Source organism: Cervus elaphus, chromosome 19 (assembly GCF_910594005.1).
Source record: "Cervus elaphus chromosome 19, mCerEla1.1, whole genome shotgun sequence".
NCBI classification, from domain to species: Eukaryota; Metazoa; Chordata; class Mammalia; order Artiodactyla; family Cervidae; genus Cervus; species Cervus elaphus.
In genome coordinates this window covers 81,942,410-81,958,011 of record NC_057833.1, presented here as the reverse complement: position 1 = coordinate 81,958,011, position 15,602 = coordinate 81,942,410, and the positions used below count along the sequence as shown (strand labels likewise).

General features: G+C 42.4%; 1 protein-coding gene across 1 annotated transcript in view; it reads right to left on the bottom strand.

The window, feature by feature from the left end:
• Positions 1–2,562: 2,562 nt before the first annotated feature.
• The window catches only part of LOC122676138 (serotransferrin), a 39,182-nt gene continuing 26,142 nt past the window's right edge, over positions 2,563–15,602 (bottom strand). Inside the window, exons 14-17 of the mRNA XM_043875476.1 lie at positions 14,684–14,748; positions 10,502–10,686; positions 9,117–9,303; positions 2,563–2,766 (exon numbers count right to left, since the gene is read on the bottom strand). Of these exons, the coding sequence (XP_043731411.1) occupies positions 2,732–2,766; positions 9,117–9,303; positions 10,502–10,686; positions 14,684–14,748 (472 nt within the window). The 3' untranslated portion in view covers positions 2,563–2,731. The remainder of the gene's footprint in view (positions 2,767–9,116; positions 9,304–10,501; positions 10,687–14,683; positions 14,749–15,602) is intronic.

The following is a 15,602-nucleotide window of genomic DNA, read 5'->3' as shown; positions in this document are numbered from 1 at the left end:
GGAAGGGCCAGACACGGAGGACACCTACCAGAACTGTCCTCATTGTATAAGGATTTTCAGTCAGAGCATGTGAGTGAACAAGTACCATTTTGGTGGTGCAATTTGGGAATGAGGAAGCAAGGGTTTGATAACACATGGTCATACTCTTTTTTTTAATTTGTTTTCTGGGTATTATGAAGGCAGGAGAGATGTGCACACCTCCCACACTTGAGTTAGAAGGTGGGGCTGTCAGTCTCAGTAATGAGAGCAGGAGAGGATGGCATCGGTGGCTTCCTGTCCTCTCACCTCAGGGACTCAGGCTCCTGGGAGCTCTGTGGAGATGGGTGGAGACAAGGACAGCTCCGTGGGAATGATGTAGAGGAGTAGGACACGCTGACACTGACTGTCGCTGGCTGAAAGTGTTGTGCTCCCTGGTTCTGTCAGCAGATGGAGAGTTACAGCAAAACCAGTGGAGACAATTTTTCTTCTCTTTCATCAGTTAAAATGTCTCATTCACTGAATGCATTTTTCCCTCTGCTGTTCCCAGCAGTTCCAAATCACAACGAAACCTATCTCAGACTCAGAACACCAATCATGTGATTCCCCTACTCTGGCTCATCTCCTTAACTCTGTTTCTTTGAAAAAAAAATAGAGGATTTTTTTAAAAGAAAAGAATTAAAATGGGACATGTTTTTATATTAAAAACTCAATATAATAATGAAATAATGAAAGATCAAAGAAGAAAACCAGAAATCACATTAGTTGTTATATCAATAGTATCTGGTGAACATGATTTCAGACATTTCTCTGTACAGATATACTGACAAGAAGGCAATCTAGAAGGAATAATAAATGACAGAACAAAGTTATTTTTAGAGACTATAATATACATTACTGTGTTCACAGTTTCCAGAACAGTGCCTGAATCATGGTAGGTACTCAGTGCATTGTTGATAAAATTAGATTTGTTGATTCATTGCAATAAGACAGACTAGATGCCAGAGGAATGGTTGGGGCATCTTATCAAACAAAGGATAAGAAAGAATTATTATAGGATTTGGGGTGAAGGTGGAGCTTAGGTGATTATTACATAAGGCAGTGTTGTTAGGCTCAAAGCAAATCAGGGCTGTGTGTAAAAAGGTGAACCTCAGGTCCGGACTGCAAAGTAGACCCAATGTCTGTTTCTTTGGATACCAGAAAGTTGAGAACTGGACAATTGTGTTTAGAAACCCCCTACCTGCAGCTCTGCCCCTGACTGTAAATTTAAACTGTGGTAGGAGTTTGGAAACAAAGGGGCAAACTTGGAGAGTTGTTTAGGAGGCAAAATCAACAAAACTTGCTGACATTAGATGTAGAATGAAGTAGAATACTGAATTGAAATTTGACTCCTCAGTTTATGACTCCTGTGAGTGGGTAGCAGACCATGTCTTTAGGAAGTATGGGAATAAGAGTTGGCTTAGGGAAGCAGGGGAGGGAAGGAGTAAAATGATCACCTCCCTTTTTATTTGTTGGGCTTATGATTGCTGTGAGAACTCTACAGTACAGATCCACAGGCAGGAGGAGATGTGCATGTGAGATGTTGCAGGCAGGGGTCAGAACTACAGATATAGCTGCCTGGGAGTCATTCTCACTGCTTAGGGAGGGCCTGGAAAGTGGAAAGAGCTCTGGATGAAGAGAAGAGCCCCAAGAAGATGGCCTTACATTTCAGAACTGGTAGGATAAGCCCACAGTAAGACCACAAAAGGACAGAGAGGTGGGAACCAAAGCAGAGGGCTGCCATATCAGAGAAGCTAGGAAAGGTTTCCAAGGAAGGGTGAGTGGTCATCTGTATCAAGTTAGTAAACAGACTCAAGGATAAAAGAACTAATTGGCTTTCACACCTGGCAGGTGGGCAGTGACCTTGACCAGAGCAGCTTCAGGGACATGGGTGGAACAGAAGACTGATTTCTCTGTATTCAGTCATTAATGAGAATCCACCTTTCAGGAGCTCCACTAAGCATGGGAGGAGACAGGGCAGTGACTGCCATGAGAGTTGGGGTCAAGGGATGATTTTTAGCAAGATGAGGTTTCAGTGATTCACTTTTGCAAGCACTAAGACTTGGGACCTCAAGTATACCTGATGAAATGTATTAAAAATATTTTAAACTATGTAAATCATCTATAGTTTTTTCTGTACTGCCTTGAGCACTCTATGTCAATATTTACTCTGCATCCTCCTTCCTGCCCTTTCCTCAACAACACACACACACACACACACGCGCACACACACACACACACACACACACACACACACACATACACTTGATTCAATCAAGCCTTGTACACTTGATGTTATCAAAATGACCATGCACCATGGCTGATTCATGTCTGTGTATGGCAAAAATCACTACAATATTGTAAAGCAATTAGCCTCCAACTAATAAAAATAAATGGAAAAAAATAAAATGACCATGTAAACCCCTTTTAGAAAGAATTCCTACTTGGACTGTACCCAGGAACTGTGGCTGTGGGAAAGAGACAATGAATCTTGAGCTCTGAAGGAAGGGCTAGTTGCAGACCAAGCATTAAGCGGGAAAAATGAAGTTTTTTTAAAAGATAAAACCAATCATAATGTTTATTTTTATTTTGTCCTGCAGAGGCGCCACCACCAAATTGTGAGGGCAACCAAATCACTCAGACCAGTGAGACCAGAGGAAGCTTATGGGTCCCATGAGCTCCCATCTCCATCAGGTGTTGGCTCCACTCTTGGATTTTAAGGTTTGTGGAAAGTGCATGCTTCCAGGAGTTCTGTAGGGGCAGAGCAGAGGGGTTGTACAGTTAAAAATCTACCCATGTTTAGTTCCTGTTAAGTGAATCAACAGTTAAGCCCAATACAAAAGTACTCAGACTAGTTGCCCTGCTCCTCTGATGGGTGAACCTGACCCTCCTCCCAATGCCTCCTCCTCCTGCCTGCACAGCTCCTGTGTCTGCACTGGGCAGTGCCCCACACCAAGGACAGTAACAGGATTTCCCTGCCTTGCATCATCTCCTGCCTTATGTCCTATGGGCGGAGCTCCCACATCTGAGTCCATGTGGTTGGAACAAGCCTAGGAGAACTATCCTCTCAGATCCAGGCAAGGAGCTAACATAACGAGATGCACTAAGCACCAGGCCTGTGCCAGTTCCCCTGCCGGGGGCTAGGGATAGAACAGAGCCCAGCAGATCCAGTCTCCGCCCCCTCAACAGAACAGTAGCCAAGGATCCTTAAACCAGAATTATGTGGGCAGCTGTTAAAACACAGAAATCCCGAACCTGGCACAGACTTGTTGAATCAGTATCCCAGGGCCTGGGAATCAGTATCTTAAGGACTGTAGCTCATGGACCTGTACTCTGCAGTTGAAGAGTAACCTCCCTTGAGCTACATGGTATTCTCCCAAATCTTCCAAATGATTCCAAGTCATTAAATGATGTCCAACATAGCTATGGCACAAACTGCTATTCTAGATAAGTACAAGCATACCTTCTTTTACTGTGCTGTGCTGTATTGCACTTTGGAGATACTGTGTTTTTTCCAAATTGAAGGTTTGTGGTAACCCTGTGTCAAGCAAATCTGCTGGTGCTATTTTTTCAATAGCGTTTGCTTACTTCATGTATCTGCATCACATTTTAGTAATTCTTGAAATATTTCAGACTTTTTCATTATTATTATTATCTCTGCCATGGTGATCTGTGATCAGTGATCTTTGATGTTACTATTGTTAAGTGTTTTGGGGCACCACAAACCATGTCCATTACTATGGCAAACTTAATTGATAAATGTTATGTGTGTTCCTGCTGCTCCACTAGCCCAACAATGTTGAAATTAGGCCAATTAATAGCCCTGCATTGACTCTAAATGTTCATGTGGAAGGAAGAATTGCACATCTCTCCCTTTAAAGCAAAAGCTAAATGTGATTAAGCTTAGTGAGGAAGGCATGTCAAAAGCAAAGATGGCCCAAAGAGGGGCCAAAGAGTTAGCCACACTGTGAATGAAAAGGGAAAGTTATTGAAGGAAATTAAAAGTGCTACTTCAGTGAACACAGAAATGATAAGCAACAGCCTTATTCCTGTTACAGAGAAAGTTTTAGTGGCCTAGATGAAGGATCAAACCAGTCATAACATTCTCTTAAGCCAGAGCCTCAGCTGCAGCAAGACTCTTAACTCTCTTCAGTTCTGTAAAGGCTGAGAGAGGTGAGGAAACTTCAGGAGAAATGCTTCAAGTGAGTCCAGGTTGATTCATGAGGAGGAAAGAAGTTGCCTCCAAAGTAAAGGCGGAGGCTTCCCTGGTGGCTCAGTGGTAAAGAATCTGCCTACCAATGCAGGAGACACAGGTTCAATCCCTGATCCAGGAAGATCCCACATGCTGTGGGGCAACTAAACCTGTGCGCTGCAACTACTGAAGCCTGTGCACCTAGAGCCCTTGCTCTGCAACAAAAGAAGCCACCGCAATGAGAAGTCAGAGCACCATAGCAGAGTAGCCCCTGCTCACCACAACTAAAGAAAGCCCACACACAGCCTCAAGGACCCGGTGAAGCCATTAATAAAATAAATAAGATTTCTAAAAAATAAAAGTGCAAGGTGGAGCAGCAAGTGCTGGTATAGAAGCTATAGTAAGTTACATAGAAGACCTACCCACGATAGTTCATAAAGGTGGCTACACTAAACGAGATTTTCAATGTAGATGAAACAGCTTTCAGTTGGAAGGAGATGCCATATAGCACTTTCATAGCTGGAGGGGGGAAGTCAGTGCCTGTCTTCATGATCAAATGACAGACTGACTCTCCTGTTAGGGACTAATGCAGCTGGTGACTTGAAGCTGAAGCTAGTGCTCATTTACCATTCTTAAAAAACTTAGGGCCCTTAAGAATCATTCTCAGTCTGCTCTGCATGTGCTCTGTAAATGGAACAGCGAAGCCTGGATGAAAGCACATCTGTTTATGAGAGGGTTTACTGAATATTTTAAGCCTGCTATTGAAACCTACTGCTCAGAAAAAAAAAAAAATTCCATTTAAAATATGACTGCTCATTGAGAGCATACCTGGTCACCCAAGAGCTTGGATGGGATGTACAAGATTAAAATTGCTTTCATGCTTGCTAACACAACATCTATTCTACAGCCCATGGGTCAAGGAGTCATTCCAACTCTCAAGTTTTATTATTAAAGAAATACATTTCATAACTGCCATAGACAGTGAGTCTTCTGCTGGCCATAGACAGTGAGTCTTCTGCTGGATCTGGGCAAAGTCAACCGAAAACCTTCTGGAAAATATTCCTCATTCTAGATGCCATTAAGAACATTTGTGATTCATGAAATAAGGTTAAATATCAGCATGAACAAGAATTTGAAAGAAATTTGTTCCAACTCATAAGTGACTATAAGGGATTCAAGATTTCAGTGGAGGAAGAAACTGTAGATGTGATGGAAATATTAAAAGAACTAGAACTAGAAGTGAAGCCTGAAGATATGACTGAATTGCTGCAAATCTCACGATAAAACTTTAACAGATGAGGAGCTGATTCTTATGCATGAGCAAAGAGAGTGGTTTCTTGGGATGAAATCTACTCCTAGTGAAGATGCTGTGAAGATTGTTGAAATGACAACAAAGGATTTAGAATATTATATAAACTTGGTTGATAAAGCAATGGCAGGACTTGAGAGGACTGACTCCTATTTGAAAGAAAGTTCTACTGTGGGTAAAATGCTATCAAAGAGCATTGGATGCTACAGAGGAATCAGTCATGAAAGAAGAGTTGATCCATCAATTTCAGGCTTCCAGTTGAAGACGGCAGACTAGAAGGATGTGCCCTCATCTCCTCCTGTGAGAGTACCAAGATCGAAACTAGCTGTTAACCAACCATCAATGGGAGAATGCTGGAACCCACCAAAAAAAGATACCCTATGTCCAAAGACACAGAAGAAGCCACAGCAAGATGGTGGGGGGGGGGAGGGGCGGTGCACAATCATGATAAAATCAAGTCCCATACCCTCCAGGTGGGTAATGCACAAACTGGAGAACAATAATACCAAAGAAGTTCTCCCACTGTTGTGAAGGTTCTAAACCCATGTTGGGTTTCCCTGCTTTGGGGATCTGATAAAGGCACTGGGACTCCCCAGGAAATCTGATCTTGAAGGCCAGCAGGATTTGATTATAGAATTTCCACAGGACTGAGGGAAACAGAGACTCCAGTCTTAGAGGTCACAAACAAAATCTTGCACACACCAAGACCCAGAGGAAAGGAGAATGACCCCATAGAAGATTGAAACAAAATTACCTGCTAGTGTTGGAGGGTCTCCTGTGGAGGTGTGGGAGGGCAGGGGCTCATAACAGGAACAGAGGCATTGGCAGCAGCCCTGGAAAGTCCCCTTTGGAATAAGCCCTCTTGGAGGTCACCATTAACTCTACCATAGAGCCCATAGACCCCAAGGCTGAGTCACCTCAGGCCAAAAAATCAGGGAGGGGGTGCAACCCCACCCATCAGCAGATAATTGGATTAAAGCTTTACTGAGCAAAGCCCTGCCCAACACTGCAGGACCTAGTTTTTCCCACTGCCAGCCCCTCCCATCAGGGAGCTTACACAAGCCTCTTAACCTCCTCCATCAGAGGGCAGACAGAAGAAGCAAGCCCACAGCAGCTAGAACAAAAACCACATTACAGAAAGTAAATCAGCGTGAAAAAGCAGAAAGTTATGTCCCAGATGAAGGGACAAGATAAAACCCCAGAAAAACAACTAAATGAAGTGGAGATAGGCCACCTTCCAGAAAAAGAATTCAGAATAATGATAGTGAAGATGATCCAGGATCCTGGGAAAACAATGGAGAAGATGCAAGAAATGTTTACCAAAGACCTAGAAGAACTAGAGAACAAACAAACTGAGATGAGTAATACACTAGAAGGAATCAAAAGCAGAATAACTGAGGCAAAAGAATGAATAAATGACCTGGAGGACAGAATGGTGGGCATCACTGCCACAGAACAGAATATAGAAAAAAGAATGGAAAAAAAAAAGAAGAAGAAGAAGACAGCTGAAGAGACCTCTGGGACAACATTAAATGCACCAACATTTGCATTATAGGGGTCCCAGAAGGAGACGAGAGAAAGCACCTGGGAAAATAGTTGAAGAGATAATACCTGGAAACTTCCCAAACGTGGGAAAGGAAATAATCAACCAAGATGAGGAAGCACAGAAAGTCCCAGGCAGGATAAACCCAAGGAGGAACACACTGAGACATATGGCAATCAAACCGACAAAAATTAAAGACAGAGATAAAATATTAAAAGTAACAAGGGAAAAATGACAAATAACATGCAAGGGAACTCCCATCAAGCTATCAGCTGATCTCTCAACAGAAACTCTACAAGCCAGAAGGGAATTGCATGATATATTTAAAGTGATGAAAAGGAAGAACCTACCACCAAGATACTCTACCCAGTAAGACTCTCCTGATCTGATGGAGAGATCAGAAGCTTTCCAAACAAGCAAAAGTTAAGAGAATTCAGCACCACCACCAAATCAGCTTTACAATGAATGCTAAAGGAACTTCTCTAAGCAGGAAACATAAGACAAGGAAAAGACCTACACAAAATAACCCCAAACTATTAGGAAAATGTTAATAGAATCATACATATTGAAAATTACCTTAATTATAAAAGGATTAAACCAACCCAAAGACATAGACTGGCTGGGCAGATGAAAACTTGTGCATGTATGCACTTCCACTTGCCACATGACTCTGCTTGACCCATCAAATTGTGTGTAATTATTATATATTGTTAGGCTAATCATGTTCCCATTATGGCTTGCAATTGTAATTATCTTTTTATTTTGGGGGGGTCTGGCTATTCATTGTGAAAACTAGTAAACATCTTTTACTATTGTGATTATGAACTTTTTGCCTGTCTAAAAAATGTATGACATTTTGATTCTATTTGTTTGATTTAGTATGAAGAGAAGGCTAGAATTCTAATTTAAAAAATAGATATGCAGCTAGCAAAATAAATAAGTAAATATGTTGTGGTGTTTAGGATAAAAAATAAATAAATAATAAAAATATTTCAATAATACTATCCTTTAGTTTTTTCCCCAATGGTATTTATAATACCTAAATTAAACTGCAGAATTTTTTAATGTATCTCTGATTCTCTAAAGAATCAAAAGTTTTTGTCATTTATGAAAATAAAGGTAAAGCCCAGTCAACAGGATTAAAAATAAAAAGAGTCAATTGATGGGGCAAACTTAATTGTTGTCTTATTTTAAGGAACTGCCACAGTTGATCTGTCAGCAGTCATCAATACTGAGGTAAGACCCTCCACCAGCAAAGAGATTATGACCCTCCACCAGCAAAGAGATTATGGAGGCTCAAATGATAGTTACTGTTTTTTAGCAATAAAGTATCTTTAACTAAGATATGTACATTGTTAGACATTTTTTAGACAATGCTATTGCACACTTTATAGTGTAGTATAAATGTAACTTTTATATGCACTGGGAAACCAAAAACTTCATATGACTTGCTTTGTTGCAATATTCTTTTATTGCAATGGTCTGACACTGAACCTGCAATATCTCCAAGGTGTGCCTGTGGTGTGTATAGCAACTTTAGAGTTACTGGTACTTATCACCGTTCAAGCTCTCAAGAGCAGCACCATGTAAAAGAACTCTCTGCAATGCTGGAAATGTTCTCTTTGTTCATGTATGTGGAGACATAGGTATCTCCTGAGCACTTGAATCATGGCTGGTGTGACTGATTTAAAATTTTGTTTAATGTAAATATAAATTTAAATATCCACATGTAGCCAGAGGCTACCATTTTGAACAAGGCAGCACAGTATAAAAAAAGGTGTTCAGAGCAGAGCAGTAGGCATGGGCACATAACTCTCTTCCTTTTCTAAGTAATAGCATGGAATTCTGCGTATCCAGTGCCATCAGCCCATGTCCCCTTACCATCTGCCCATACAGGTAGCCTTTCATTCATGCTAGGTTGCAAAGTTCCCTCATCATTTCATCTAGTCAACTGATCATCTCCTGGTGACTACAGTCTGCCCCTGCTTTTGAATCCAGCACCCAGAACCCCAACCATATTTACTTTGCAGTTTCCCCATGCTGTTCCTCCTACTCACTTGAGGTTGAGCATTGTCTCAGGTTAGTCATAGCTCTGACGTAGTCATCCCCTAAGTAGGAGTCATATGTTTTTTTCGCAATTGAAGCCAAACATTTAGTGTCATCCCTGAACAGAAGGTCCTTGGAACTTGAGTGGAATAAACAAAAATTGTTCGTGCAGTCGGTTACAGATTTTCCAAATTCTTCCTGTCAAGTGGACAGAAAGTACATGAGGACCTGTGGAAAAGAGTCACTGGAACACATGGAAGGGATGGAGGAAACTGGAAGCTGGGAACCAGCCCTGGGAAGAAAGGAAAGCTGCAGAGGATGCCTCAGGATCTTTCCACATCCATCCCTTGGCATTCACACAAATATGGGCCCCAAATCTAGGCTTCCATGAGGCCCCAAAATCCTTTGTAGGGTCCAACCTAGTCCCATCTCCTTGGGGAAGTCCCTCCCTCCCACCCACCCACCACGGCTGACTTCTCTGATCTCTCTTCCCCACTTCATTGGCCATGGCCTTGGGGATGGCTTCCAGGAAATGAGAGGGCAGAAACATGTCCCTTTTAAGTATTATTATCAAGAAGGTATTAAATAAGAGCCACCCAATGAGGGGTGGTTCAGGGAGCTGCTAGCTGCATCTTTGATCCTAAATTGATAAGAGGCTGGACTCGTCCACATCTTCTAAGATTATAAATGAAATAATGATTACAGAAAGCTTAGCATTCCATCTAGCACTTAGGAAATGTTCCTTAAATGTTAATTATTAGTGTCATTTACCCTAAGAGGACTCACAAAGGTGTGCTATCTTCATTTTTAAAAGGAGAAAACTAATGATGGATCAACAGGCAGGAAGCTGTCACTGAGGGGAGGTTGGTCTTTAGGGGTGGAAGGGTCTTTAGGATTAAAATATTCAGACAGCCCCTCTCCCCACAGGGCCAGCCCTGGGTTGGTTGTTTTCACCAGAGGACAAGCTCCCTGAGGGTAAGGTTCCTGGGTTTTTCTGCCTTTTGGGATGGTTCTCAATCTGTCTAAGCAAAAGAAACACAGTCCACATTTCATGACTTGTATCCAGAAAGGTTGGGAAACAAGATTAGTTGCCTGCATTTTAAAAAAAGGCAGAAGTGGGTAAAATGAGGGTACCACAGAGCAAGGTCAGGGTCGAGCTAGAAGGCAGATGCTTGGACCCTGGAACATGTGCATCAGTTGAGGTCTGATTTCCAGCAAGCAGAAGATATGCATAGAGCCAGGTCTGGGAGAGTCAGTCCACCATCCATACCTTTCCAGTTCTAACTTCCAGGGAAAGAATGCAGGAGTGTGTGTGGGCTTCTCCTCGCCTGCGAAATCCCCCAATAATCCATATCCACACAAGAAAAACAGTTTGGAGTCCCTGGCTGGTCCGTACCTGCTGGGCGTTTAATATTCTCTCCACACAAGTTGCCTTATCTTTCCGTGAGACCACAGCATGATTCGGCGCTCGGGCCAGATAGCAGCTCTCAGCCTCGTCCACAGGTTTCCTTGTGCCATCCTTGCATAGTAATTCAAAATTTTTCTTGTGCAGATCTTTTGCCCACTGTTCATCATTGTTTCCTAGGTTCAGAAAAGGTGCATCAGCCAAAGCTTTGATCAAAACACCCTCACCGGGAGATGTGACCACCCTCCACTGGCATGTGGGGGGTCTGGACCCAGTGGCCAGCAGGGGTTTCACGGATATGGAGAGGAAGAGAGTTATCAGGAATTCCCTGGGGCCACTCCTTTCGGTCTTCCCAGCCAGACAAGGGAGAGTGAACCACATTCTGTCAAAAGGATCTTCATTTCTGCTAAATTCCAAATTCCATTTAGACTCCATTGTAGGAAGCACATGACCCTCTAAGCAGATTGACAATCTCTGTGCTATACCATCTGGCTGTGTGTGTGTGTAGTTGCACAGTCGTGTCCAACTGTTTGCAACCCCATGGACCGTAGACCACCAGGCTCCTCTGTCCATGATTCTCCAGGCAAGAATACTGGTGCGGGTTGCCATTTCCTCCTCCAGGGGAATCTTCCTGACCCAGGGATCAAACTTGCAACTCTTGGGTCTTCTGCAATGGCAGGCGGATACTTTACGGCTGAGCCACCTGGGAAGCCCCATACCATCTGGCACTAGCAAGCAAAAGAATCTTCCCCAGAGGCTCTTTTGGAAGGTAGCCCAGTGCTTGAAATCTGGCTCATTCACACTAGTTCTCTGTAAAATGCACAAACACCTCTGTGCATGAAGGCCCATATCCTGTTCTCAGCCCCTTGCTTCATCTTTTCTGTATTTTCTCTGAAAAAAGAACATCTCACCCATTCCCATGGTTTAAGCGCCTTCCTCCTGAGGCAATTCTCAAATAAGCTTTCCTGGTTTTTGCTTCTCTCCTAAAATACAGGATTGCAGTCTTTTTCTTAATCTAATTTTCTCTTTTAATCGAACAACCACTATATGAATTCACTATTTTAAAAGTTTAAACTTACATACAAAGTAAAAATACCCCTTGTCCTACAGTCTCCAAATGTACACTTTAGGTTTTAATAGGAAACTCCAAATTGCCTGCCTCTCCTCCCACCAGTATCTGCACATATCTTGTTCACCTTTTAACTTTTTGCCTTTCTTTTCTTACTGGTCCCTCCAATTCAGTACCTTCCAAATGAAGTCCATCCTCCTCTCCAAACCCATTCTGTTTTACTTAGTAATTTAAGCATTTATTCAATACTATGTTCCCAGCCCTCTGTAAGACACAATCTTATTAAAAGTGGGAAATAGTACACACACCAGAAGCAAAAGCGCAGGGCACGGATAGTATCATTCTATATTCTGTGTAACACTCTCTAAATGCTGTGTGAGCAAGGGAACCAGCACAGTGAGAGTATGCTGACTCCGGAAGCCTAGTTGGAGAGGCCAAGGATTCAGCAGTGCTCTGTATCATGTGTAGGGCTGAGAGGAGAAAGGACCGCTTCTCTGAGGGGGAATGGAATGCTCTGGCAAGACTCAGGGACGGCTACATGCCTGGTGTTTCTAGTGGGTGGAGAACAGCCCCACTGGAACAGAGCCTTGGGCAGTCAGGCTAAAAACGCCCTCAAGATGAATGTGGGATGGAGTACAGCGCTTTGTTGTTATTGCTGTCTAGTTGCTAAGTCACGCCCAATTCTTTGTGACCCCATGGACTGCAGCCCCCCAGGCTCCTCTCTCTGTGGGATTTCCCAGGTAAGAATACTGACGTGGGTTGCCATTCCCTTCTCCAGGGGATCTTCCTGACCCAGGGATCAAACTCAGGTGTGCTGCATTACAGGTGGATTCTTCACTGCTGAGCAACTGTGGGAAGCCCTAGTGTGGCACTTAGGTAATAAGAAAGGTTGGTCTATGAGAACTTAATGGAAATCAATGTTAATGTGTGAGCTCCAAATAGGACAATTAGGAAAAATGAGAAGGGAGGTGATTTGGTCTGGGTTAGGGGCAGTGGGCATCTAGAAGGGCATGATAAAAAATTTTCTTTCCAGTAAAAGATGCTTGTTTACTGTAGCTAATTTATAAAACACTACATAGTTTTAAGGAATAAGACTTTGAAACCCAGTATAATTCCACAGCATTCACTTTCAACATTGATTAATCTAGGCTTGACTGACAGGACCTATAACAAAGTCCTCCATAGGGACAGAGGCTCTGTGAGAGACAAGTGTAAGGAGTTTGGATTTATTCTAGTGCAGGTTGTAGTTATCAGTGTACTTTGTACATAAACATGACCACAGGGCAAACAGGGATCCTAGGATGGTGTTTAGGTAGGGAGTGTATAGGGAGGTAGGCCTCCTCTATAAATTCCCCTCAGAAGGTTAAGGCTTTGGGAGTCTTTGCAAAGAGAATTGAGGTCTAGAGAGGGGAGCCCTATTGGAAGGATACAAAGAGAAATCAAGGAGTGACAAAGAACCAGCCTAGGGTAACACTCAGGTAGCAGGAAGAGGATAGCCCTTAAAGGGAAAAGCAAAACTTACAGGAGGGGTGAAAGAAAAATTAGCCAAACCAATATTCCTTCAAGTAAGTACTTAGTAACTTCTGTGTACCTTATACTGTAATTGGTGTTGAGATGTAAGAAAAAAGAAGAGCTCCCTGTGCCCATATTTTATTAAAGAATGTAATGGATTCAATAATAATAGCAATGTGGACAGAGGATTCTGTTGTAGGATGGAGGGGTGCCATTGGGGAAGGCTTCTTAGAGGAGTTGGTCCTGCACTGGAGGAAAAATTTGAGGTTGGGTAAATGGAGGATGACTTCCCAGGTGGGTTAGTGATAAAAAATCAACCTGCCAATGCAGGAGTTATAAGAGACACAGGTTCAATTCCTGGGTCAAGAAGATTCCCTGGAGGAGGGCATGGCAACCCACTCCAGTATTCTTTCCCGGAGAATCCCATGGACAGAGGAGCCTGATGGGCTACAGTCCAAAGGGTCGCAAAAAACTGGACACAACTGAGCGACTACACACACACACACACACACACACAAAGGGTTATGAGGGAGGGAGGGAAGTAATACTGCCTGGACTCTAGGGGGTGGTGTAAGCTGTTAGTGATAGAGCATGGGCAGCTGGAATGCTCATTCTTACCACATGTTTTTAATGTCATGGCCATCTAATATCCACCCACTAGTTTTAGTACCCACTGATTGATGGTCCTTGCTTGAATCGATTATTGCTATATTGGTTGCCAAATGATAGTTGTTTGAGTTTTTCTACATCTGTAATTAGCATTCTACAATAAAGAAGATGTTTCCCTTATACTCATTTGTTTAATCAGGATGGACTCATGTGTTCTTATTTTATTCAATGGGCTATTTCATCTTACTACTTTTATTATTTCTTGTAATGCTCCAAATGTCAGATGTGGCCAGTGGAGGGCTTTCACAATAGTTCCATTGTGTTCTGACACATTCCATCTCTCTGGACACTTCACTATAATGCTCTTCGGTTCACGTTACACTTTTCCTGCCCCAGCCCCAGAATTAGCTGTTTTTTCAAGGGGCCCTGGTTCTTCCTCTTGGAGAATGGTGATAGACAAAGTCCTGGTGCTCATTCCTACAGGGGTGCCATTGTCTGTATGTTTTCCCCAGTGGGTTTATAATATGGTTAAATATATATTGGACCTAGATATATGAGAAATAGTTATAAAGGGCCTGTGGGAGATAAGTTCACTAATTTTGAATAGGGACTGTGGATGGGATGAGTATTAAACCACGTTAGTATAAATTTCCTGATCTTGCTAATTATAATGTAAGTATCTAAAAGTCCTTGTTCTTAGGAAAAGTATGAAAAAGTCCTTGTTCTTAGGAGTATTTAGGGGAAAGAAGGCACAGTGCCTACACCTGTGGAAAGGCTTCTAGGAGAGATTTCACAGCCGCTGGGAAGCTCACGGTCCTCACCATTCTGCCTACCCAAGTGGATGCGTCTCTCACCAGTGAACAAACAGGTTGAGAATCACAGCTCTGGACCCTGACAAGAGCCCCTAACATTTCCACAAAGACATCCTGAATACAAGGGAACCAGCAACCCTGATTTATGGGGACAAAGAGCTGTGTACATACCGTCAGTGTTCTGTATGACAGTCTGGTGCTTCACAAAGGCCACATCTCCCTTCTCCACCAGACACCTGTGAGGTCCCAGACAGGGAGAGAGAAGAAAAGAGATCAGAGTTACATCTGTCATTCAGAAGGGCCATCTTATAATCTGAAATTGTTTTTTTTTTAATTTTTAATTAGACGGTAATTGCTTTATAACATTGCACTAGTTTCTACTGTACAATGATGTGAGTCAGCTATACGTATATGTGTACCTCCTACCTCTTGAGCCTCTTTCCCACCCCCCGTCTCCTTCCTCTAGGTCATCAACAAGCACCAAGCTGAGCTCCTGCATGGTACAGCAACTTCCCACTAGTTATCTATGTTTATATATGGTAGTATATATATATGTGTGTGTGTGTGTGTGTGTGTGTGAGTAATATTATCCCAGTTTGTCTCACCCTCTCCTCACCCCACTGTGTCCACAAGTCTGTTGTCTATGTCTGCATCTCTATTCTTCTCCTGCAAATAGGTTCATCAGTACCGTTTTTCTGGATTCCATATATATGCGTTAATATACAATATACAATTTTTACAATATTGTTAAAAAACAATATGTTTTTCTCATTCTGACTTACTTCACTCTGTATAACAGACTCTAGGTTCATCCACATCACTACAGATGACCCAATTCATTCCTTTTTATGCCTGAGTATTATGCCACCTTGGAGATCCAGGGCTGGCCATCTGATATCAGCAACAGTGACTCTCCTTTGTTCACTAATCTTATATATTACTAATGTAAGTAATAAAAAGAAAACAAAATCTCTGATATGCTTTGTAGTTATACAATTGCAGTTCTATATATTAAATTCTAAACTCTGGCACATTTTATCCAACAGGTCTACATACTTTTCCAAGCATCATACAGATGTTAGAGGAGCGG